The 27,339-nt window shown below is 32.0% G+C and overlaps 1 protein-coding gene across 2 annotated transcripts in view; it reads left to right on the top strand.

Annotated features, from left to right (window-relative positions):
* Cwc22 (CWC22 spliceosome associated protein) overlaps positions 1-27,339 on the top strand; it is a 59,152-nt gene that overhangs the window by 15,076 nt on the left and 16,737 nt on the right. For both annotated transcript variants that reach the window (XM_026392037.2, XM_026392036.2), the window contains exons 3-13: positions 1,369-1,436; positions 2,763-2,873; positions 6,883-7,125; positions 10,111-10,239; positions 13,956-14,124; positions 16,519-16,572; positions 18,861-18,996; positions 19,105-19,311; positions 19,403-19,465; positions 23,163-23,264; positions 24,497-24,578. In XM_026392037.2, coding sequence (XP_026247822.1) covers positions 1,369-1,436; positions 2,763-2,873; positions 6,883-7,125; positions 10,111-10,239; positions 13,956-14,124; positions 16,519-16,572; positions 18,861-18,996; positions 19,105-19,311; positions 19,403-19,465; positions 23,163-23,264; positions 24,497-24,578 — 1,364 coding nt within the window. The remainder of the gene's footprint in view (positions 1-1,368; positions 1,437-2,762; positions 2,874-6,882; positions 7,126-10,110; positions 10,240-13,955; positions 14,125-16,518; positions 16,573-18,860; positions 18,997-19,104; positions 19,312-19,402; positions 19,466-23,162; positions 23,265-24,496; positions 24,579-27,339) is intronic.

Raw genomic sequence — 27,339 nt, 5'->3', positions numbered from 1 at the left:
AGAATATATTTACTTGTGGAAATCTTATAGATCACAAGCTCCTTTAGAATATCTACACAGGAAGGGCTATGTCTTATGTTACCCCTGAATGGGATGGATTTTTTGCTCTATATTTGGCTTAGGATTTTTTTCCCCTATATTGGGTGTTGGGGCTTGTACACAAGGCCTCATGCATGCTAAGCATGTGCCCTACTACTGACAGCCCTTGGCTTAGGATCTTGATGTAAAGTTTTATAAAAACCTATGTCATTAAACAGTTCTACTTTATTGTGGTAATAAGTAAATTAAAAACTTTGTTAGGGGTGTGTGTGTGTATTCAATAATGTTATTATTATTGATCACCATGCATCATAATTAGATCTTAAGATGCTTGCATTTAGTGTAAAATAATAGCAAAACTATGGCTACTTTAAATTATTATTTCATGTTTCTTCATAGATTAGTCTAGTTAGCGTACATTATTCAAAAATTCAATAGTTTATGAGATCGGCCATTTACTTGTGATAATATTAGATTCATACTGCTGTTAACTTGATAATCACAGAATCAGAGGAAGTTAGAGCTTGTTTGCATTTCCATTCAGAACAAGTTTCTATTTTGAAATTTATCTTTTTCTCATTAAAGAGGCAAGCATGTAAGTTTACACAACTCATTGTTTGATATGTTCTGTTTTTAGATTTCAAGATCAATTGTTTAACAAATACTTTTTTTCTTCAAGTTAAGATTTATTAAAATTATTTGAGGGGCTGGGATATAGCTCAGTTGGTAGAGTGCTTACCTCACATGCACAAGGGCCTAGGTTCAATCCCCAGCACTACTAAAAAAGAATTATTTGAATTTTTTAAAAAAGCTTGTCAATACCAATGTTGGCTAGTTGTATTTGGATTTTTTAATTAGGATATGTGTTGAAATTGAATTGATTTATATCTGTCTCATATCACTTGTCCTGTCAGTCCTAAGTTACATGAAGTTATTTATTTGTATGTTAGTTCTTTTTCAGAGGATTTGGCATAGGATGTTTTTCTTTAGATTGAGTTGTTATTGTTTTAAATTCTTTAGAGTCTGACATGGCACTATACATTCGGATGCTCAAATAATGTTTGTTGAAAATAAAAGAATTTTTATAAATATAGAGTTAGAGTTTGTTTCTCCTAGCTCTTTATTTTACCCATCTACAGTAATCTTTACTATTTGTGTTTTTCATATAGGGAAGATTGGGGTAAAAGCAGTATTATAAGACTTGAATATAACCACAAATGTGAGCCAAAGTACTTGGAATTTTCTGAGACATGTATTTCATTATTTATATATTTTTTAACATAAATTTTTAAGAAAATGTTTGCTACTCCTTTCTTTTCCCTTTGAAAGCATTCTTCTGGTCATGACAGAAGGGAAAACTATAATTCATATCAGAGGACCTCTTCTCCAGAAGACAGGTAAAAAAGCTTTATATGTTCTAAGTGTAATTTAATTTTTTTATAATAAGTTTGTGCAGTAATTTAGAGCTTAGCTTCCTAATTTTAGGGTGGATGTTGAAACACTGGTTTTGGTGTTTACTGCTGTCATTTCTATTTTACATAGCTCTGTATAGTTTACAAAATGTCTTTATATACATCATATCATCTTATTATAATTAAGATTTAACAATCCAGAAATGTTACCATATGTTCACCATGTATTCATATTGTGACTATATTATTTATCTTAGTAAGCTGTAACTATTAAAAAGAATTTCTGGTCAGATGCAGTGGTCCATGCCTATAATCCCAGCAACTTGGGAAGCTGAGGCAGGAAGATCACAAGTTTGTGGCAAGTCTCAACAATATAAAGAGACCCTGTCCCAAAGTACAAAAGCATAAAAAGGCCTGGGAATGTAGCTCAGTGGTAATGTGCCCCTGGGTTCAATTCCCAGTACAAAAAAATTAAAGGAAAACATTTCTGGAAGGAAAAGCATCCTTACTCTCTATAAACTTTATTCTTATTCTACTTTGCTAAATCTTTCAAAAAGTTTGCATTATAAACACCAAGTTTATTTCCCTGGTTTGTGGACTACTCACTGTCTTCCACCTATCACATATTCTATACTCACATATATACTCATTCACACATCCTTATACATAGATATTTATTTCTGTCTCTACACACACGAACACAAACAATATACATGTATGCATACCTTAATTGTAGATGTGTATATAAAATATGAATTATGTTAATATCCATATTTATAATGTATATAACTTCTCATAAAATTCTCTGATTTAATTGACTTTAAAGACTCACATAATGGATCTAAGGCAATGAACCCTTGTTTGCTAATAATTTCCAACCTTTCTCACTATTATCTAGTTACGCAATTTCAAGAATAAAATATAGTCTTTTGCAGTAGAGTTGAGCCTTATGGAGACCCAACCAATGACATTGGTCTCATTTGTTCAGTGCTTTGATAAATGAACCAGGTAAGTAAAAGAAATTATTTGGATAGTCTTTTTCCTGACAATTATAATTGATTTCCCCATAAATTTCTCTCAGGACAATGTGAAACAAGATGAACAGGTTTGGTTAAGTGAATTCCAGGCATTTTGTTATATACAAGCTGAAAGTTTGTAATTCTGACTGAATGGGTGTTAGCAAAATAAATTGTTACTTAAAACCAGTTTGAGAATATGTGCAATCATAAAGGTGGTTTAGCTACTCTCCTAAATATTTATAAGGTAATTGTTTTCAACTTACAACTTTGGCTTTCTTATTTTATGTGTTAGATATGCAGAACAAGAAAGGTCTCCTCGGGATAGAGATTACTTTGATTATAGCAGGTCAGACTATGAGCATTCAAGAAGAGGACATTCTTATGATGGTGGCATGGAATCACGGTTAGTATTGGGAATTTTAACTATAGAAAAATTGGTTTAATTTTATTTATTTTATGATAAAAACAATAATAATAGCAACTAGCATTAATTGGATGTCTTTATGTGCTGGGCTTTCTAATAAGGACTTCATGTAAATTAACTCCTTACTATAGTCAGTTGGAAAGTAAGAACTGTGGGTTGGGGATGTGGCTCAAGCGGTAGCGCGCTCGCCTAGCATGCGTGTGGCCCGGTTCGATCCTCAGCAGCACCACATACCAACAAAGATGTTGTGTCCGCCGAGAACTAAGAAAAAATAAAATAAAAATGTTAAAATTCTCTCTCTCTCTCTCTCTGTCCCCCCCTCTCTCTTTATAAAAAAAAAAGAAAGTAAGAACTGTTATGTTTGCTTTATAGCTAATGAAATTGAGGCCTAGAGAGTAGCAGTTTGTATTTCAGAAATAATAGTGGCAAACCCTATATCTGACATAAGGCCTAAGTTTTATTCATTATATTGTACAGCAAGAAGGATTGTTTTAGGGAGTCTTTTTACTAAATCAAATACATTTATGTTATGACAGTGATCTAAATTTTCTTTCGTGCCCATGGCTTAGGAATATTGAGAATGAAGTTACTAATTTGTAGATTTTTTTTTTCTAAATGTATATGATTTTTACTTGAGTTTTGGAGAACTTGGCTACCTACCTGTATGTTCATCTAGCAACAGGACCTACAAGATTTATGTGGTTAAGAGATAGATGAGGAAACTAAATGGAGGACAGGTAAACTCTTCTCCAGTGCATAAAACATTGGAATGAGAGTGTCTGGAATCTTCTAGGGGTGGTATTTAAGAGATAAACCTATGTACCATTCATGTTACATTCAAAACTAAGCAGACTATTATAATCTGTGTTGTTAATTTTTGTTTTAATTCTTTTTCTCTCAGAGAAATTAGTAAGAATTTTTATAATGAATATTTGACAGGAGTCAGCATTTGAGAATTCACTTTAAAAACATAAGTAAAAATTCTTTGTATTTGCTCAAGAGAAAACATAATATAGAAAAAAAAGTTACTTAATGCGTCTGGGAAAAGAAATCCTCAATTAGAAGTAATAGGTGCCACAAAGAAAGTCAGCAGGTACTGGGGATGCTCAGTATAAGGAAAAAAGCTTAACTGAAACTCTGCAGAAGGTGGGAATATTCTCAACTTCTTGAAACAGAAGTCACTTTGTAGGTACTCAAATATACTACTCAGTTTAATTTACACATATCCATGCTTATGAGAGAAGTGGTAATGTAGACAATTTAGTCATTTGAAATTGACTTTGGGATGTCTGCGTCTTATTCTATTTAATGAGGCAGTGTTACGTATAGATTTCATAGTCATACATATTCAGATCTTAACTCTAGTTATGCAAATTTGTTAGTTTCTTACCAACTTCCTTCTGATCCTCAGATTCCTCTTGTATAAAATTAATGTGATGACATGACTTTTCTGGTGTTTTAGGTTTAAAAATAATTTGTCACCTACTACCATGTCTGAACGTAGTAAATACTCAGAAAATGATAACTTTAGAAATGTTTTTTTAGCATATCTATTTGAGTAGTGATAAGCAGTGAACCATTTGCACTTTGAGTAGCATATAGAAAGTAGTGGAATGGGGATGTGGCTCAGTGGTAAAGCACTGGGTGTGTGAGGTACTGGATTTGATCCTTAGCACCACTAAAAACAGTGGGGAAAAAAAAAAAGTGGAACAATTCAGATTTCCTAATGTAAAAAGTGATAGTTGATAAATTTTATTATTATTTTAGTATTAAGAACTGTCCTCATATTCCATGTTTTTCTCCAACAACTATTTTCATATCACTATATGTGCCTTTTATAGACCTTTGTTATCATTTTCATAAAACCAGCTGTCCTGGTTTTTCTGTTTGCCTTGTTAGTTCTCCAGTTTCAAAAACTTTTCTGCTGTGTTTTTTGTTCACTAAGGTCTGTGCCCTTTGTGATCTATCTCTTACTATCCATTCCATAACCACCAGGACTAACCAACTCACCACTAGAATTTTGATCAAATTCTTCTGCAATTTGGAGCTAAGTACATTATTGAATATCTGCAGCCAAAATATCCTTCTCAATACATTCTAATTTATACCCAATCTTAAAATGTCAGATTAAATTAGCCTCCAAAAGCCAGGCCTATCAGCTATTACGTTAATGACAATAAAAACAACCACTCCAACATAATTGTTAAGCTAAGGATTTTGCATACTTTCTCATATTGTCAAAACTCATACAAAGTTAATACTATTTTTGGGCTGGGGATGTGGCTCAAGTGGTAGCGCGCTCGCCTGGCATGCGTGCGGCCCGGGTTCGATCCTCAGCACCACATACCAACAAAGATGTTGTGTCCTCCGAGAACTAAAAAATAAATATTAAAAATTCTCTCTCTCTCTCTCCTCTAAAAAAAAAAAAAAAAAAAAAAAAAAACAAAGTTAATACTATTTTTTTCTAAAAATTACAAATAAGGAATTGGATTTGAAGTAATTAAGTAACAACCACAGTTGCAGTTACCTATCTCATAGATATAGACACTAGGACTGGAACTCATTTCTGACTCTAGAGCCCATGTCTTTTTGCAACATTTGAGTGTACTTCCGTAGTGTAACTCCTTATGTGTGGTCCAATGTATGAACATAAAGTCTCATGTGACCCACAGTCACATTGTGAAACAAGCAGGCTAAAGTATGAGGGCTAACACACCAGAAACATTTGAAGATTACAGGTATTTCTATTTAGACTAAGAATATTCTATTCCTTCTGCACTATAAAAGAACAAACACAATAATTGTAAGGGTGTGATAGCTAGCCATATGAAGTGGTGTTTCTCAGAAGAACTATTTACAGTAAGAAGCAACTCAGTTGCAAATCAATGGATAGAATTTGGAGCATCTATATTTGTGTCTAATTGGGATTTATATTTGAAACCACTTTTCTCCCCTTTTGACTCAGCTTTAGTGTATACTGTCTCTGTCCTTATTGGCAGTCACTCAGAACTCTTCCTTCATAGCAGCCTGGATAGGTGATTGCTTTTCTCTCTCCATGTAAATTGAAATTATTTCAGAACAAATCATCTCAAACATATCCTCTTGATTTATCTAAAGTCTTTCAGTGATGCTGTGATGATATGAAACTCACTTTTATTTATGTATGTATAGCTTATTGTGTAAAGCAGGAACAAAATTATCTGAGTTTCTAAGACAATTTATTAAAAAAACAGCTAAGTGTACTAATTCATCTCTGGGGGGAAATAATAAAAAGTCAAGACTGTTTTGTGAGTTCTTGATGGTTTCAGAGAAAATAGCAATCTGATTGTTTTTTAAATGTTAAGAAAGAATAATTACTTACATTAAAGGGAAGCATAATTTTGGCTAGAAAAATTATTTTTTCCCCACATTGCCTCAAACAATCAGATGCTTTTGAAGTTTCTAATAAAAATATGAATTCTATCAAGGAGCAATTTCAAGTATTACTTTTTTTTTTAGCAATCTTACACTTAAATTTACCATTATTGAAAATAAAACTGAGTTTTCTTTATCCAGCTTATCATATATACCATACGCCAGTTTGTTGTCTTTTTTTCATGTCACACTCTCACTCGGAAGCTTTTCATGATTCCTCTTCATCTCCAATATAAAAAACTTGGTTGTCTTTAAGGTTTCATAATCTGACTCAAACTCATCTTTCAAACTATTATCATGATGATTCTTTATTGTTTATTGGTCTTCCCATTCTATCTTTAATATTCATGCTCAGTTATTCAGTTGTTATTCTCTCTTCTACCAGTTGCAGATGTCATTCTCCTTCTTTCTGTCCTCCTTCCCCACATACTCCCAGTCTAAATACTGTGATGCCTTTGAAGCCCTAATATAAGTTACATTTTCTCTGTGAAGCATAATTCACCATCCTAAACCACTTTTATATATAGAAAATATATAAAATATAATATATATATATATTATTTTTTTTAAACAGAAGCAGGGATCGAGAAAAACGCAGAGAGAGAGAAAGAGATATGGATCGGAAAAGGTCCCGAAAATCCCCATCTCCTGGGAGAAGAAGCCCAGAACCATCAGTAATCCAGAGTTCTTCCCAGGATGAACCTACTGCAAAGAAGAAGAAGGATGAATTGGACCCTCTTCTTACTCGCACTGGTGGAGCATATATTCCTCCTGCGAAGCTCAGGATGATGCAAGAACAGATTACAGATAAGAACAGGTATGTTGAGATACTAGGTCTGCCCAGGCAGTGATATGTCAAAAAATCAACCATGATCTAGTTGACCTTGGTTATTGAGACTTTGCATTGGTCCACAACAATAGAGATCTCAAATTAGAGACCTTTTTTCTTCTTTACTCCACACGCTGAACAAGAACATTATGTATAATTTACCTGGATATTAATTCATAACTTTATTATTTTTTAATTAATTAATTTAAAATTTTGAGAAAAAGTTATTCATCTTTTATTTTAATATTTTTTAAAACTGTGGTTGTGTACATTTTTTTATATATAATCAAGAATACCACTGATAGTTTGATCTAAAATGAATCTTTTGAGTTGTATTAAACCAGGAGTCAGCAAACCTATAAAACACCACAGGACAAATATTTTAGGTTGTGTGTCATTCTGTCTGTATTGTAGCTATTTAACATCATTATAATTTGAAAACTGTCATAGGTAATATGTAAACAAATGAGTGTAGACATGTTCCAATAAAACTTTATTTACAAAAAGAAGTGGACAGCTTTTGGCTTAGGGATATAGTTTTCCAATCCCTCTATAAATCTATGAAGATGACAGTTTTCTCCTTTTCTTGCTTTTATTTAGACTATAATAGACTATTTTTTCTGTTACTCAAAGGTAAACAAACAAAATTCATATGTGAACATTTATACAGAAATACCCCTCCCTTTTCACAGTAATTGAAATGGTGAAAAGTGTTTTAGGAAAATACAGCTAAGTTTTCAAGACTTTTTCTCCAGTGGAATGAGATGGTAATTGGAAAAGTATGGTCCCGTAATGAAGTCATAACTCAGTTGCCAGGAAGTTAGTAAAAAAATTAGGTTAAAATGTAGCCACACTTTTAAGAAAAACAGATTCAAGGTGAACCAACAAGGAATGTCCCTATACCTTTTCATGTGTGTCTTAATGACAACTTGCAAAATACTTGAGAGGCTTAGATAAATAAAATATAAAGTATTTCAATTAGCTTAAAATAGAAATGTCACATAAAATAAACCCATGAAGATTGTGAAATAAATTAAAACCTTAAGAACTAGAAAGGAGTATTAAATGACATAAAATTCAAACCAACAAATTCCTCTTTGTGTGCCATATTTCAGGTGTGGTTGTCGTATTTGGACTATTGAGGAGGAATTTGGGGATGGCTTATTAATGGGAGCTTAATGATTATCTAGGCATTCTCTTGCAGAAGGCAGAAGGGGCAGTATTAATGAAAAGTATTCACTTTCTCTAGTTCACTCCAATGCTTTTTATCCTCATTGTGAAAGACTAGAAACATCATTGTTCATCTAAGTCTTGCTTCCCTATAAGTACAGTACGAAGGGGAGAATCAGCACTATATGCAACTTTAAGAAGATTCCTTGAAAGTACTTTTACAGTTGAAGTCTATTCAGGGCTGAAAAGGGGACAATGAGAATTACATATCTGAAGAGAAGTCTGAAGTCTTAGTCTTTTGTTTCAGTAAATAATTGGGTGAATTGAAGGCTTCCTACTTAGGAAATATAATAATACTTGATATAATTTTTTGATTGGTTTAATGGGAGAGGTTGTAATTAGATACCAGGAGTATCTTGTTGATTCAGCTAGTTGTTGAGCCACAGGTCTCATTTCTCTAGAAATAGGGCATACAAAAGGGTTGGAGTTGTGGGACAGGGGAAGTATTACACTTGGGGAGCAGGCAGTAGAGGGTAGATGTAGAGAACTTAGAAACAAAAATTAGATGAACTGCAAGTCAGTCTGTCTTCTAGCCTTACCATCTACTGATAATTTAAACAGTCACTGATTAAATATTCTTGCTCATCAGGCACCATTTTTTACCCTCTTTGGTATACTACTTCAAGCGGATTTTTCATGTAGAATTTCAAAAGGTCAATGGATAGGCAATCAATCCATGAATGTGAATGGAAAAAAGTTGAATTTTTATTACTAATCTCACTAAAATTTAATGTTTCTTTCTGTTAGGAATATAGGCCACAGACTATAACCTTAACAGTCTGTTGCAGATATCTTTAATATGGTTTTGGGCTATGACAAAAGTTGTTATTTGGCCTACTGTCACTTCTTATTATTGAATGTGTTAGGGAGCTCATAGATTACTATATCAAACTTAAATTTTCTATGTTTTAAAGACTATATTTCAATATTCTTTGTAATTCTATATTTCTAGACGCCTCTGTCTTCATCAGACTTCCAGAGAACAGTCTGGAAGGAAAAAGGTTAAGACTTTCTGCAGCTGGAATCAAATTCCAGATAATAGTTATAAAATCTGTAGAATTTTAAAGTTTTAAAAGTTAAGATATTATAAATTTTAGTTTAACCTAATGAAACCTTTGGGGCTAAATAATTGAAAGTCTGTAGCTATCTATCATTTAGCTGGTGTATATAGCTGTAGGACTACTGCCTCAGCAGATGTAGTCTTTAAAATCCTTAGAACAGTGTTCCATGTGACTTTCCCTTTTTCTGTAATTATTACCATTTTTTTTTTAATTAAAACATTTAATTTTGTTATCTCTCTGATACTTTTATGGGTAGAGTCATAATAAAATTTCCTTTCTGTGGCCTCTATTTGGGTTATTTTTATTGTGGTTTCAAATTGCATTTATTTTAAAAGGTTTCCACAAAAGACAAGTTTAAGTGAAGCAATATAATACAAAATAAGCAGGCATTGAATTTCACTAAAAAATTGGGTTTTTTTAGTGAACATGGACATAAGAACAAAATATCCTTACATATTTTTACATAATCTTACCATATACTGAAGGGAAATGGTTTGTAGTTTGGTATTATATATACAGTAAATCAAATATGATTTAATATAATCTGTTTAATCCTATGAATATATTTTTTACTATACTTAAAACTCATTTTGTGAAAACAGTGTTAATGAAAAACTACTTAATAGCCTGTTGCTATTGTAATTGTTGACAAAGTTTTAATTTTTATTGAAATTCTTTTTAGCTTAGCATACCAAAGGATGAGCTGGGAGGCCCTAAAGAAGTCAATCAATGGTCTTATCAATAAAGTCAACATTTCTAATATAAGTATTATTATTCAAGAGCTTCTTCAGGAAAATATAGTTAGAGGAAGGTAAGTTAATTATTTTATTTGTAGTATTTCATAGTAATTTTTTCAAAGGAACATAATATCTGTTATGTCCCATAATTATCGGTGTATTATGCTGATTCATTTTAATAGTAGTTGAAAATATTTAATTAAAATATAGTTCTTACTGAGCACAGTGGTTCATACCTTTAATCCCAGGGGCTCAAGAAGCTGAGGGTGGAGGATTGCAAGTTCAAGGCCAGCCTCAGCAATTTAGTGAGATCCTGCCTCAAAATTAAAAAAAGTAAAATAAAAAGGACTGGGGATGTGGTTCAGTGGTTAAGCACCCCTGGGTTCAATCTCAGTACCAAAAAAAAAAAAAAAAAAGTACAGCTCTTATAAAAATATAAGCTACTAAAAAATTACTTATACCCCACTGTTAAAGGTCTTATGGAATTTTTTCTTTTTTGAGAAACTTTTGTATTACATGATTTCTGCACAAATGTTTGTTTACTGAATGTCTTCAATAATTTAAACTCCTGAGAATAATGAATATTACAACATACTACCTCAAGCCAGTTTAATTTCTTTTTTTTTCTTTTTTTTTTAGTCAACAGGTAGAAATTGTATTTGTCACAAACGACAATGTTTTAATGTATATATTGTGAAATGGCTACATCAGCGTATTTAACATATGCATTAGTTCCTTTTTTTTTTCTTTCATAGGGCTAGGGATTGAACCGAGGGTCTTGTGCAGGAGAGGCAAGCATTCTACCAGCTGAGCTATATACCCAGCCCACCTTAGTTACCTTTTTTTGTAGTGAGAACATGTAAAATCTACTCTTAGTAATTTGCAATTATACATTATTATTAACTATAGTCACTTTAATATATAGTAGTTTTCTTGAATTTATTCCTTCTGTCTGACCAAAATTTTGTATATGTTCATCTCCTTGATCTTTCTACCTCCAGTCTCTGGAAACCACCATTTTATTCTATTTCTATGAGTGCCACTTTTTTAGATTCCACATATAAGTGAGTTCACATCGTATTTGTCCTTCTGTGCCTGACTTCTGTCTCTTTTTATTAATGTCCTCTTGATTGATTCATGTTGTTAAAATGATAGGATTGTCTTCTTTCTTAAGACTGAGTAGTATTTCATTATGTGTGAGTGTGTATGTGTATGATGTACACATATGTATGTGTATATATGTATACACACCATCTTTTCCTGTCTATTCATCATAGACATCTTGGCTATTGTAAATAATGCTACCATGAATGTGGGAATGCAGATATATCTTTGACATAATGTTTACGTATTCTTTGTAGTGGGGAATGTCAAATCATATGGTAGTTCCATTTTTCATTTTTTGGGAGAACCTCCATACTTTTTTCTGGCTAGACTATTTTACATTCCCAATAACAATTTACAAGAGTTCCCTCTTCTGAAGGCTTTGGCAACACTTATCTTTTGTCTTTCTTAGAACAGCCATTCCAACAGATGTCAGGTGATATCTCATTATATTCTTAATTTGCATTTCCCTGACGATTGGTAATGTTAAACATCTCATTTATCTTTTGGCCATGTGTATGTTTTCTCTTGAGAATGTCTATTCAGGTCCTTTGTCCATTTTTAAAAACGAGTTCTGTGCTTTTTTATGATTGATTTGAGTTCCTTATTTATTTTGGATATTAGCCCCTGATGAGTTGATGGTTTACAGATATTTCCCCCCATCTTCTAGGTTGTCTCTTGACTTTATTGATTATTTTCTTTGCTATGCAGAAGCTTTTTTAGATTGATGCAGTTTTATTGATCTATTTTTGCTTTTGTTACCTGTGCTTTGGGGGTCTTATTAAGAAAAATCATCACCCAGAGCAGTGCCATGGAGCTTTCCCTCAGGAGTATTTTTGGTCTTATATAAGTCTTTAAGCCATTTTGAGTTGATTTTTCTTTAATATGTTATAAGGTTTGGGTCTGTTTTTATACTTCTGCATTTAAATATCTAGTTTTACCAGCTCTATCTACTAAAGAGACTATCTTTTCCCTATTATGCATTTTACCACCTTTTGTCAAAAATTCTTTGACTGTAAATGTGTATTGTTCTGAGCTCACTGTTCTGTTCTCTGTTGGTCTCTGTTCTGTTTATTTCAGTACCATGCTATTTTGATTACTATAGCTTTGTAGTAAATTTTATTATTGGGTAGTGATGTCTCTTTGTTGTTTTGCTAAAGATTTCTTTGGGTACTTGAGGTCTTTTGTGGTTCCATATGAATGGTCAGGTTTGTATTTTCTATTTCTGTGGGAAAAAAAGTAAGTCATTGAGAGGAGACTGGGGATATAACTCAGTTGGTAGAGTGCTTGCATGCACAAAGCCCTGAGTTCAATCCCCAGCACCCCACACACCCACAAAAAAAAAAGTCATTGGAATTTTGATAGGGATTGCATTAAATTTATAAGTTGCTTTGGAAAGTGGAAGCACTTTATACCATTCATTCTTTCAATCCATGAACATGGACTGTCTTTCCATTTATTTATATCTTCAGTTTCTTTTGATAGTGATAACATAGGTTCAGTAAAGATCTTTCACTTCCTTGGTTAAATTTATTCCTAACTTGTGTGTGGGTTTTTTTTTTTCCCCCTTTTTTTGCTTATTTATTTTTATGTGGTGCTGAGGATTGAACCCAGTTCCTCACACGTGCGAGGCAAGCGTTCTACCGCTGAGCCACAACCCCAGCCCACTTCCCCCTTTTTTTGGTAGTCCTTAAAATTAGGATTATTTTCTTAAAATTCTTTAGGGTAATTCATTGTTAACATATAGAAATGCTAAGTTTTGTGTGTTGGTTTTGTATCCTTCAACTTTATACTAAGTTTATTCTAACAGATTTTGGTGGAGCTCTTCCCATCTTAGAAAATAAGTAGACTTAAAGAAGTTCATGGATTGCTTAAGGTCTTTCTAGATTGTAAGCTGGGTTCTTTTATTTTCTGTTTTAATGATTCAGTTCTGATATATAAACCTGCTAACAAGTAAGACATTTATTCCCCTAGCCTTTGGCAATCCCATAATTATTTGTCTTTATAGTACCAAAAATAACTTCAGTTACCCACTTTGCATCTTTTCTGTTCCTCCTCAGATGCACATAATACCATGACAATTTCAGGGAATTTCATTTCAGTGAGTTTTTATTGTACTGTCATTGTTTTCAAATTAATCTTGCAGTGCTTTTATTGTGTCTTTTTCTTTGATAGCAGTATTCCAAATCTTCATTTTTACTCCAATAAATTAGACTTAAAATTCTAAACAACTCAAATTTGTTTTTAATCACAATATTACTTTGCATAAATATGGACCCATATTGGAAACTTTATATACATCAACTTTGTACTTTTTACACAGGTCATTTTTTAAATCATGTTTTTAAAAATGTTAAATTATTTTTTTTGAACTTTAAAATTCTCAAGTTGATGATTTTTTATTTGTAACAAATTCAGGAAAAGAAGTATTACATTTAGAAAGTTTTGAGAGAAGTTGCAGTAAAATCTCTCTGTTTTACAAAAGTACAAATTCAAGTTCTGTTTTTTCAAAGGCATTTATATTTATTAATAAGACATACTCATTTTCTAGGTAAAGTGGTGAGAAAGTAGTCCTGATTAAGCTTTTAGGATTATTTACAAAGGAATAATATTACTGAATGTTAAGTATTTGTTTCCTAATTAATTGATTTTTTTTCATTACTCATTTTTATTTTTTTTTAAACAGAGGACTCCTGTCCAGATCTGTTTTGCAAGCCCAGAGTGCTTCTCCAATCTTCACCCATGTTTATGCAGCATTGGTGGCAATAATCAACTCAAAATTTCCACAAATTGGAGAATTAATCCTCAAGAGGTTAATTCTTAATTTTCGAAAAGGCTATAGAAGAAATGATAAGGTATGTATGGATGGCTTGTAAATAGACTGTCACATAGAGAGTCTAATAAACCAGGATCAAAAATAAACAATGCTGATTATAGGAGTGCTTTTTATTTATTTTTTTTTTTTTAAAAGAGAGAGTGAGGAGAGAGAGAGAGAGAGAGAGAATTTTAACATTTTATTTCTTAGTTTTCGGCAGACACAACATCTTTGTTGGTATGTGGTGCTGAGGATCGAACCCGGGCCGCGTGCATGCTAGACGGGCGCGCTACCGCTTGAGCCACATCCCCAGCCCCCAGGAGTGCTTTTTAAAGACAATATTTCATGAGAACTTTTTTGGTTCTATTAAATGTTTCTGACCACTAATTATGAGTCACAAAAATGATGGCTATAATTCCTGACTTGTAACTTGCCAGTAATGGCAGTGTTTCACATATATTACTTTCACATAAAAATTATCCTTTTTTTTAAAATTTTTTTATTTTTTTTTATTGGTTGTTCACAACATTACAAAGCTCTTGACATATCATATTTCATACATTAGATTGAAGTGGGTTATGAACTCCCAGTTTTACCCCAAATGCAGATTGCAGAATCACGTCGGTTACACATCCACAATTTTATATAATGCCCTATTAGTAATTGTTGTATTCTGCTACCTTTCCTATCCCCTACTATCCCCTCCCCTTCCCTCACATCTTCTCTCTCTACCCCATCTACTGTAATTCATTTCTCTCCTTGTTTATTTTCCCATTCCCCTCACAACCTCTTATATGTAATTTTGTATAGCAATGAGGGTCTCCCTTCATTTCCATGCAATTTCCCTTTTCTCTCCCTTTCCCTCCCATCTCATGTCTCTGTTTAATGTTAATCTTTTCTTCCTGCTCTTCCTCCCTGCTGTTCATAGTTGCTCTCATTATATCAAAGAAGACATTTGGTATTTGTATTTTAGGGATTGGCTAGCTTTACTAAGCATAATCTGCTCTAGTGCCATCCATTTCCCTGCAAATTCCATGATTTTGTCATTTTTTAGTGCTGCGTAATATTCCATGGTGTATAAATGCCACATTTTTTTTTATCCATTCATCTATTGAAGGGCATCTGGGTTGGTTCCACAGTCTAGCTATTGTGAATTGTGCTGCTATGAACATAGATGTGGCAGTATCCCTGAAGCATGCTCTTTTAAGGTCTTCAGGGAATAGTCCGAGAAGGGCAATAGCTGGGTCAAATGGTGGTTCCATTCCCAGCTTTCCCAGGAATCTCCAAACTGCTTTCCAAATTGGCCGCACCAATTTGCAGTCCCACCAGCAATGTACAAGAGTACCCTTTTCTCCACATCCTCGCCAGCACTTGTTGTTGTTTGACTTCATAGTGGCTGCCAATCTTACTGGAGTGAGATGGTATCTTAGGGTGGTTTTGATTTGCATTTCTCTGACTGCTAGAGATGGTGAGCATTTTTTCATGTACTTGTTGATTGATTGTATGTCCTCCTCTGAGAAGTGTCTGTTCAGGTTCTTGGCCCATTTGTTGATTGGGTTATTTGTTATCTTATTGTCTAATTTTTTGAGTTCTTTGTATACTCTGGATATTAGGGCTCTATCTGAAGTGTGAGGAGTAAAAATTTGTTCCCAGGATGTAGGCTCTCTATTTACCTCTCTTATTGTTTCTCTTGCTGAGAAAAAACTTTTTAGTTTTGTCCCATTTGTTGATTCTTGTTATTAACTCTTGTGCTATGGGTGTCCTATTAAGGAATTTGGAGCCCGACCCCACAATATGTAGATCGGAGCCAACTTTTTCTTCTATCAGACGCAGAGTCTCTGATTTGATATCAAGCTCTTTGATCCATTTTGAGCTAACTTTTGTGCATGGCGAGAGAAAGGGATTCAGTTTCATTTTGTTGCATATGTATTTCCAGTTTTCCCAACACCATTTGTTGAAGATGCTATCCTTCCTCCATTGCATGCTTTTAGCCCCTTTATCAAATATAAGATAGTTGTAACTTTGTGGATTAGTCTCTGTGTCCTCTATTCTATACCATTGGACCACCCGCCTGTTTTGGTACCAGTACCATGCCGTTTTTGTCACTATTGCTCTGTAATATAGTTTGAAATCTGGTATCGCTATACCGCCTGATTCACACTTCCTGCTTAGAATTGCTTTTGCTATTCTGGGTCTTTTATTTTTCCATATGAATTTCATGATTGCTTTATCTATTTCTACAAGAAATGCCGTTGGGATTTTGATTGGCATTGCATTAAACCTATAGAGAACTTTTGGTAATATCGCCATTTTGATAATGGTAGTTATCCTTGTGTGTTAAATATCTTAAGAGTGTCTTCACAGACTACAGATTTTATAGATAAATGAAAATTGTTTTTTATAGATTAACTTTGTGTCTACTTTCACTTTTCAGCAACTTTGTCTGACTGCTTCAAAATTCGTGGCACATCTTATTAACCAAAATGTGGTAAGTAATTATCTTCAAAACTTGGTCATGTTTAGTGGCATTAGACCATGGTCTTAATACCAGGTAATACATCTGATTTTGTTTTGATTGTAGTCCTTGAGATTAAATACCTTGGATGATATTTTAATTTCTAAACTGCAATAAATGCATTTAATATTTTTTAATAAAGATGAATCAATACTTTTAACTACTTTGTCAAATTGATCTCACTTAATACTATACATACATATATATATATATATATATATATATATATACACACACACACACATATACATATATACACATAACTGCTGTTATTTCAAAGAATTAATCATTTTCTAAAACAGTAAAGTTGGTATCTCCTCCTCTCCTTTCTTTGTGCCTGGTGTTCATGAAAACCTAATAAATATCTGACATTCTACACAAAACTTGATAACCTGCAGCAACTACATATCTGTAACCATATATTTTTAATCAGTTTATAAAATATAGGAGATTTAATAATTTTAATGTTTTGAAATGCAAATCATTTTATTCTCTTCTCTCTCTGTACTATCCATTGGAACCTAATAAATGTATTCTTAAAAAATCTCTAGTCCCTGTAAATAAACAGATATTTATAAAATATGGTAGATCAAATAATTTTAATCTGTTTAAATGTAATTCATAGTATTTTTTGTTCAGTTTTATTGTTCATTTTATTTTCATCTGCTACTTGATAGCTTCAATTTAGCTTCTATTTAACCTTGAAAATGGTAAAATTGTTCTTGTTCATATTCAAGGGTTTTCTTTAGATCTATATTATATTTTTACTGTGTATAAGAGGAAAATTTTTGAAGTCACGCTCTTTCCTTTTCAGTTTATTTTTATTTAAAATCTTCTATTATAATTGTTGACACATTGATTGTAGAAATTAATGGGTTTCACATCATTTCTATCCCCCCTTCTTCTACCCTCTTCCATTTTCCATTCCTGTTCCCTAATAGTTCCTTTTCTACTTTCAGATTTTTTTTCTTCCAGTTTCCACATGTAAGAGAAAATATGCAATATTTGTCTTCCTATGTCCGTCTTATTTTATTTAACATGCTGCCCTCCATTTCCATCAACATTTTCTTACAAATGACAGGATTTCATTCTTAATGGTTGAATAGTATTCCATTTTGTATGTCTGTCATATTTTCTTGATCCATTCATTTGATGGTTACCTATACTGATTTCCTACATTGGATATTGTGAATAGTGCCCACAGTTAATTTTAGTTCTCTAACATTATTTCTTGTGTACCTGAAAGTCTTTCCGTTCTTTGAAATCTTTTAGATGTTAACCTAATTGCTTGTTATATTTTTGCATGAATAACTTGCTACTGAAGACCATGGAAACTTAATTTTATATATCTGTAACTACAGAGATATGCTTCTTTTGAATGTGTATTATACTTTGGAAATTTTTGGCATTGCCACAAAATGTAAAATACTTAGAACATTAAATATTTTGCATCTTCCCAGCTATTCTTGTCATTGATGTAACACTGTTTGACCCTCCTTCTTCTCTTCCCCCACAAAGCAGGATGTATTTTTGATGTTGTACACAGTGTGAAAAGGATATTCTGACTTGAGACTTTGTCTCGTTCCTTCCCCATCTTAAAAAACATGTCTTATAAATGCATATGGATGGCACTTCAAACAGTGTTTCTAGTTAGTTTTTTTCCATAGCAAACTATTCAGTAGATTTTTATACACTCCCTGCCATTATTTACAAATATTAATTTTTGAACATGGCCCATGTAAATACTATAGTTTATTGTGTACCAGAAATCATTAATTTAATTTTGTGGTAAAATTAGTATCCATGTAACTAGGGAACTATTTACTATTTAACAATTATTTATAGAATGAATTAAAAATTAATATAAATAGTATGATCCTAGAGAAAGGTATTATAACAAAAATCCTATTTCTTATAGTGATTATGAAAAGATTATTTCATTAAAAATTAGTATGTGTTTTTTCACTTAGAGTTTTGAGATTATCTATGGCATTTTTTGTACTGAATGTCTAAAAAGAATATTTGCTAAAGTTAACTTAGTTGTATTTGATGTTAAGATTTTAGAACAATCATCTATAAATTCCTAAGAAGTAAAAAATGAAAATGATAAAAAAATTGTATCATCATGTGTTTAATATAATTATTGTTGAAACATATCCTGGTTTTTAAAAATTATTTTTAATAGTAGGCTAATATATGTAAAAGCGTTTTTTTTTTTTTTTTTTTTTTTTTTCCTCCTATATCTCTGCATTCTCTTTAAGGCACATGAGGTTTTATGCTTAGAGATGCTCACTTTGCTCCTGGAAAGACCAACAGATGATAGTGTCGAAGTAGCCATTGGTTTTCTCAAAGAATGTGGCCTCAAATTAACACAAGTGTCACCAAGAGGTATCAATGGTAAGTGTATATTCTTGGTTTGTATATACAATGTATTTTTTTTTTTTCAGAATCATACTATTTATTGCTTATTTTGCTCTTTTTTTTTTTTTTCCTGTGTAACTTAAGCTATCTTTGAACGCCTTCGAAACATTCTGCATGAATCTGAAATTGATAAAAGAGTTCAGTATATGATTGAAGTGATGTTTGCTGTACGGAAGGATGGATTCAAGGATCACCCTATTATCCTGGAAGGACTTGACTTGGTTGAAGAAGATGATCAGTTCACCCATATGCTTCCTTTGGAGGATGACTATAATCCAGAAGATGTTCTTAGTAAGTCTGGGGGTTGGGGAATGGGAAGTGAGGCACCCAAAAAATATAAATATAGAAAATAAACATTTAACTTTTAATTTCTTTTTTTAAGATGTTTTCAAGATGGATCCTAATTTTATGGAGAATGAAGACAAGTACAAAGCTATTAAGAAGGGTATGTAAAATTTTATTAAAAAATTTATTTTGGATAAGTAGAAGCAACTTAGGTATTATATAATTTTGGTAGAAAGGAATATTTATAGATCACTGATCTTCATCCTGTGAGATCTGTGATCTTATGAAGCAGTTCTCTTCACTGCTTTTTTGTTGTAGTATTTGGTTAACATATTATTGCTTAATTCTGAATCATTTATCTTATTGTCTCTTCTTACACTCTTTATGAGGTATTCAATCCTTAAGTCTCACCCCTCTTAAGAAACATTCATAAATTACCAGTGGTCTTTATTTAACCTCTTTGCCAATTATAGTCTGTGCCCCCCAGTTTGATATTCAGTTAATTGGTATGCATTATATAACTGCTATACTTTATTTCATCTTGAGAGCAGGTTGATGTCCTGATAAAATTAGTCTGAGATTATTACCTAATAAGTTCATAATTATTGTTATTCATCATTAGTGTATTGTAAGCATTAAATCTGAACAGATTTTGCATTTTTTTTTTTTGTTTCTTTGACATTACTGGCCACATGACTTGAAAAAAGTTACTTGTTTGATGTAAGCATGAGTCTTACTCATTTGTAGAATGATAAATGAAATGCTTTTGTGAGCATTGTGTGGCCCCAGAAGAAGTATTCACACTATGAATATATATAATATATATAAGCTATATTACTATTATTATTTTCCTAAAACTAATATCCAGGCCTACTTATATAATAGTTTTATGAGTTTATTTCCCTTCAGTTGTGAGTTTTACTTGAGAAGAACATTCTCAGGGAAGCTCTTAAGAAAGAAGAGACATGGAACTCTCTCTTTGCCTGTATTCTTATGCTGTAGTCCTACTTAAGAGTGGAAGGTAAAAGTATAAACAGCCTTCTATTTCTATGCAGTATCCTAAAAACCTGATACAGTAATCAGGTCTTTGCTTAGATATTAATTTCTGGAGAGCTTTTCACTGCCACTGGCCAGATTCCTTTTTTCTCTTATTAGTTTCTAAACATGGAGAACTTGATAAACCCATTTAGCCTTCATTTTTTTTTTTAACTTCTTTTCCTGCAGTAGAGGTACCAAATGTATGTTTATTTGTTTGTTTCCTATAACTGTTTTACCTGGTATGATTTCTTTGTTTTTTAAACTTGGAAATTCTCTATTTTGTTAGGGTCTAGGCAGTTGGCCAATACCTGGAAAGGTAGTTTTTTTCATTTATTATAGCAGTTCTCAAATTCTTTGATCTCAAGATCCCTTAGCAGTCTTGAAAAATATCGTTGACTCTAAAGAGCTTCTGTTTATGTGTGTTATATTTATTGTTATTTATTATATTAGAAATATATAGAAATATTTTATAAAAGTAATTCAGTGAGATGAATAGAATATTTGTGTTTTGCCAAATTTAGTGTCTAGCCTAATAGGAATCTAAAAATAGTATCAGTGTATTTTCTGTTACATTACAAACCATTGGTATGGTATGTCAGTAAGCTAGGTCTCTAAGCCAGAAATGATTTTGCAACTTGTTGTATTGGTCATTTGGAAAATGATACTGATTTCCTGAGTTATGAGCATCTTCTAAATGTTAACAGATTAAAATTATCAAAATCAAATTAACATTAATTAATATAATATCAAGAAATCACACTTGTTAATTTATTGCCTATCTCAGCAGGAAAGTCCAGTTATTGGGAAGTGACCAGGCTCAGAGGGATAGATATAGGTTTTCCAGAAATAAAATTTTCTCTTGAAATTCTGAATTTTATCATGGTGGCAGATATTGTTAGTTGTTTTCCTTGAAGTAACAGTGTAATTTTATTTATATTTATGAAATTGATGGCCAAATACCTAACAACTATAGTTTGTTGGCCATTTTTTTTAAGAAAAACTGGAAAAAGGAAAGTAGCAATTCATGTTGCAACTCAGTCACACTGTTTCTTATTCTTGAGATCACCATCACCTCTGTGCATCTGGATTTAACAGAAGTGTTTATATATGAACTTAATATTTTGTTGCTCAGAGAGTGATAAAGACATCCTCAAAGACTGAGATTTAATAAAATTAATGTTTTACTTGTTCGTCAAAGACAGTTTTTAAGTGAAACAGCCTTTTTTTTCCTACTGCAAGTATGGCCCTAAAGAATGCATTGATTGTTGGTACAGTTTGGTGCCTTGATTTGCTCTTAGCTTACAGCAGTTTTAAACCCAGTTCTTATGAATCATCTTTGCATGTATCAGCATGGTGAAAATGGAGGTAATGTCTTGGTATTATTATGAGAAAAATTTTGACCTCACGGACCACCTGAAAGGTCTCAGCAGACCTCTAAAGATTCATAGACTATTCTTTGAAACCACTGCTTTATTCATTTAATGAAATCCAATTGCCATTGCCTGTGTGATTTCAGTAAGTAAATTCTGAAGTAGAGAAATGAGAAGAGGATGATGTCAACTATTAGAAAATTCATTTGACCTTCATTCTTCTGTAAAATGTTCTAGAGCTGGCATAAAAAAAATGACCACAGCAGGAAGTGAGCACAGCTTTAGTAATTAGCACCTTAGAGTGACCCAGGTGTACTTGTGTTTTAGGTTTTTCAGCATTTGGGAAAACAGCAGGAGTGCCTGTCTTCATACTATTGAATATTAAATAGTTTCTTCTTTTTAAAGTCTGCCTGAGCTGTGTTGCATAAATAACTAGACAGTTTAGTTTATTTCTTGAAGTCATATTTGTTAGAAATATTCTTAAGACTTAGATAAGAACTGAATGACCCCATCACATTTTTGTAAAGTGATTTGTTCTTCATAGTATGGAGTTCTCTACTAACATTAAATATGTAGTTTCTGATTTATATTGCTTAGTTAAATAAAAAAGAGGTAGCATTTTCCTAAAAATGAATTGGCTCCAAAATTGTATTAAAAAGCTCACTGATTTTAATAGAAATATGAAATATTGTCTAGGTTTGTAAAATCTTGATCAGGCTACTAATAGCACTGTTAGGCAAAATATGAATTTTAGTTTTTGTCATTTGTTTACTATTAACATTGATTTTAGTCTCTTAAGTCATTTTCATTTAATATTAAATATGAGATGTATCATAAGAAGTTACAAATGCAATAAAATGATTGTCTTAATAAAATCTTAAAGGCCTTAAAACTTCAGTTTTAGTTTATACATAAAAAATCTTTGATTGTAACATTCAGTTTTATATATACATTTTAATAAAGATCTTATTTATTAAAAGTGAGCAGGAAATTATACAGTTATTTCCTCTCCCTTTTTTTCCCCAAGTACATTGTTACCTTAAAACCTTGTTTTCTATATCAAGCTTTCATTTTTTTCATAAAAAACTGTCCTTTTGCTAGTGATGAGATACTTTGACTTCCATATGCTAGCTTCCATTCCTAAATTTTTCAAGGTTCCTGCTCATTTGGAAACCTTCATGTATTTTTTCTTTGTTCTTTTCATCTCTTCCTTGATTTGTGGCCACTTTTTAATATAGCAGAAGAATAATTGGTGTGGCACTGTCTAGTGAAATCACTCCTAATGCTTTCTGACCATTTGGACATTGACACAGGTTTGGATCATCTTTGTTGGCCGGTAAACTGGTACAACACTATGGGTTTCCATGAACTTAGAATTATTGTCTCAGAATGAGATATATGTATATTACTTGCTCATTAATTTTTTTTTAAACTTATTTGGTCTTATAGAAATTCTTGATGAAGGAGATAGTGATTCAAACACAGACCAGGATGCTGAAAGTAGTGAAGAGGAGGAGGAAGAAGAGGAGGAAGGAGAAGAAGATGAAGAAGGTAAAGCTGTAACATATTTAAATAATAGTGTTGAATACTCTAAAATTAAATTAATTCTAATATAATACTACAAAGCAATGATGCTACTGCCTCTAGTAGGTGAAGACTAGGAATATTGTTAAATAAGTTATGTCACAAGGCTGCCCTCCACTAGAAAGTATTAATACAACCTCAAATGCCAGCATTGCTAAGATTGAGAAATCATGCTCTAAAAGGAAATTCATGTTTTTAGCAATATAATTTTAATTTTGCATTTTATGTCTTCGATAATATTAGAAACTAGAGAAAAGGTATATTCATGTGGAGTGCATGTGATTTATGTAACCCTGGCAAGAATGTGACAGATGTGAATGACTAGATATTTGCTATTCATTTTGGCAAAATAGAGTGGGGAGACCAAAAGCTATATTTGTACAGAAGCAGAATGATGTTCTTCCTATTCCCTTTGATTACATCATTTCATAGAAAAATAAGTAGGAACTTTACTGTGGTTAAATCTGTTAATATTTATTAGAATTTATATGTAAACCAGACATTATTTACAGGCATTATTTATTTGAAAATATTAAAAGTATCTTTTTCTTTTAGGGAGTATAATATATTTTAGTTCTGTCTTGCAGTATAATTATTTCAATAACATATTTTACAAAAATAGATTTAATTTTTCCAGCATTCTCTTTAAATAATCTAACTATCCGTGTACTACATTATACTTTAAAAGTTTCTTTGTTTTACATGGAAAGACTGTCCAGATAACAACAAATATGCATAAGGCAAATTTTCATGTATTAAATAGCAGACAATTTTGACAAATGCACATATTTATAGTGGATCCATCCAGCTTGTCAGGATTGCAAAGCATTTTATTAAAATTAATATTTGCCTGTAAGTTATAGTTTTTCCAAATTATCAGAATATTATTTATAGTTATAAATAATAGCAGCATGAATGCAGTCTTCCCTAATATCTAAATGAACAGGTGACTCAAAAATAAAAATAGTTTTCCTCGATTGATTCTGGACTACATGCTAACAATGATATGATAACAGACTTGAAGTATTATTACCTTTAATTAGGTAAATACTGATTTACACTGTAGAAAGGATTATTATTTTTATTATTAAAGTGTAAGAGACTCTAAGTGAATGTATTGAAAAATATTATATCAAGATACCTTTTCATTTCTTATTTATTATTCTAATTTTGTAATTGTTATGTTTAATTTCTTTCAGGTCAGAAAGTGACTATCCATGACAAAACAGAAATTAATCTAGTCTCATTTCGTCGTACAATATATCTTGCTATTCAGTCAAGGTAAGAGGATAATTGCTCAGGTTATTCTTTTTAATTAATTTATTAAAATATTGGTGGTGGTGGTGGTGGTGGTGGTGGTGGTGGTGGTGAAAGAGATTAGGGATTGTTTAGAATCTGATAACAGAAAACTAGAGAACATTTCAGCACCCATGTTTATGGACCCATCCTATGTCATCTCTTATAGTTAAATACATTTATAAAACAACTCTGTTAAAAACTAACACAGGATTTAATTATGTAATGGGTACTTAATGTTATTGTTTTTCTTTTCCCTAATTTGGTTTTTAATTCTGGTTCTAAGCAGAGAAGCTCTGTTTTGATGACTTTGGGATACTGATTTGCTATGCAGATAGAAATAAATGTAAATGGAAATAGGATTTGAGACTTGGGAAGGTTTTGAGGACCCTTTGAAGTCATATTAAGGAAGAACTACAATGATGTCATAAAGACAAAACCTATTTCCTTTGAAGACTATGAGTTTGGTTTTGAAGATAAATAAGAATATTAAATGCTAGTGCATCTGTTAGGTTGTATGTGAAATCAACCTATTGATTTAGTGGGCAGTGTTTACATTTTACAGTGTAGGAGGAATGTTTTCTCAGTTTTGTTTTGTTGCTAGGTTTTGTATATTTCCATTTAGTATGATGTAATAGTAATAATGATTCATAAGTAGGAGTCATCCTGTTTTCAGTCTGTCTGAAAACTTTTTGGCTTTAGATTCATTTTCAAATATTAAACAGCAGAACATGGGTTAGAAATTATTTTGGTTTGTCCTTACCTATTTCTTTGCCTTTTACATGAAAAACTATAAAGTATCATTTTTCTATAAACTAAAGTAGAAGAGAAGAAATTTTTTGTTAAAGGTAAATAGTCTCAATAATAGTTTGACCTTTCATTTGTGTGTTCTTTAGAAATCTAATAGTAATCAGATGTGAGCAGCAGGTTCACTGTAGCTTTTTACATTAACTTTGAGGAGTTACAGGTAAACTCTTTGAATAATTATTTAAAAGAAATCTTTTGTTGTTGTTGTTGACATCAAACTTTAATCTCTGGATCACATAGAGAAATGAAAAATTAAAGCTTTGGGAAACAGGACAGCTTCTATCTGCTTCATAGTGGTACGGATCCTAGTTGTAAGTCTCTTATGTTAGTATTAGGAGTTCTAGTTCCTAAATACTGAATTTAATATATGACAAAGGCTAGAAAAAAATAAAAAACACTTTAATGCATAGGTATTTAAAGAACTTGGATAGGAGAATTATCAAATTAAATAATAAAACATGATTAAAATGTTATAAAATATGGAGACAAAGAAGTGCTGTTATTGGAAAAAGTGCTGTTATTGGTCATTAAAATAGCTGAAGTGGCTTCCTTTTTTTAAAAAAAAAAACAATGATACTCAGTCTTGATAACTTTTGTGAGATAGACATACACATTATTTATTGATGGGTAGACTATCCAGGTCATTTGACCCTTTCTCATTATTATATTTCCCAAAGAAATGAATGTTGATAGAGAAGTATATGTGGAATTTTTCTGGGCAAAAAAAAAAAAAAAGGAAGAAAATCAATCTAAGATAAATAGTGTAGGGGTTGGGGTTGTGGCTTAGCGGTTGAGTGCTTATCTAGCACATGCAAGGCCCTGGTTTCGATCCTCAGCACCACATAAAAATAAATAAATAAAATAAAGGTACTGTGTCCAACAACAAATTTAAAAAAAAAGATAAATAGTCTAAATGTACAATTTATGCCACATTGAAAATCAGGTTAATGATGAATTATTATAAATGTGGGCATAGTCTGATACAGTCTTAGGTGAGGAAAAGTTTAAACTATATAGAACTGCAATATCTTAACAAAAAAATAGACAAGCAGAGTAGAAATGATACAGCAACTTATTATCAGCAGTTATCCTGAGAGGAGTTTGGATTGTAGTTTGGATTGTTTTAATGTCTTTTTTTTTTTTTTTTTTTTTTAAGAGAGAGTGAGAGAGGAGAGAGAGAGAGAGAGAGAGAGAGAATTTTTAATATTTATTTTTTAGTTCTCGGTGGACACAACATCTTTGTTGGTATGTGGTGCTGAGGATCGAACCTGGGCCACACGCATGCCAGGCGAGCGCCTACCGCTTGAGCCACATCCCCAGCCCGTGTTTTAATGTCTTTTTCCCCATTGTTTTTTAATTTTCTAAAAGTCTTGCAGTTATAGCTTACCAGGCTAGAAGTCAAGAATACAATATAACCATCAAGCAAGGCACATGACTTTGAGGGCATTATATGCACACAGTTCACTTTTAGAAATCATATGATAAAACTAAGTTTTCACAACTCTGTGGTGGAGATTTCAGTTCTTAAATTTTTGTTGACTAATCTCTCTAGTACTCTTGTATTCTTATTGTTATGACTCCTTAAAATTATTCTTTCCTATTGAAATAAATTATTCCTATTCTTGCTTTTAAATGATGTTCTAGTCTGATTTGACATTATTAAAGTTGTAAGGTAGCATCACAGGGAGTCCTACCATGTCCCTGCCAAGTTAAAAGTTTCTTAAAATGGAAAAGTCAACAAGCATTTTTAAACACAACTTGAAAACTTGTATCATATCAAGGCAGTAATTCAGTTCTGTCTTCTTTTTTCCTTACCCTCTCCTCAACCACTACTAACCTAACCTGTATTAAACCTAGAAGTCATTGTATTTAGCAACCTGAGAACTAAAATATCATGCAAATTTAATTCATTTAATAAGTATAATAGTGCAACTTCAAA

Source organism: Urocitellus parryii, chromosome 1, assembly GCF_045843805.1.
Source record: "Urocitellus parryii isolate mUroPar1 chromosome 1, mUroPar1.hap1, whole genome shotgun sequence".
NCBI lineage: Eukaryota > Metazoa > Chordata > Mammalia > Rodentia > Sciuridae > Urocitellus > Urocitellus parryii.
Note: the sequence above shows the minus strand (reverse complement) of the source record. Positions and strands in the feature narration are given on the sequence as shown.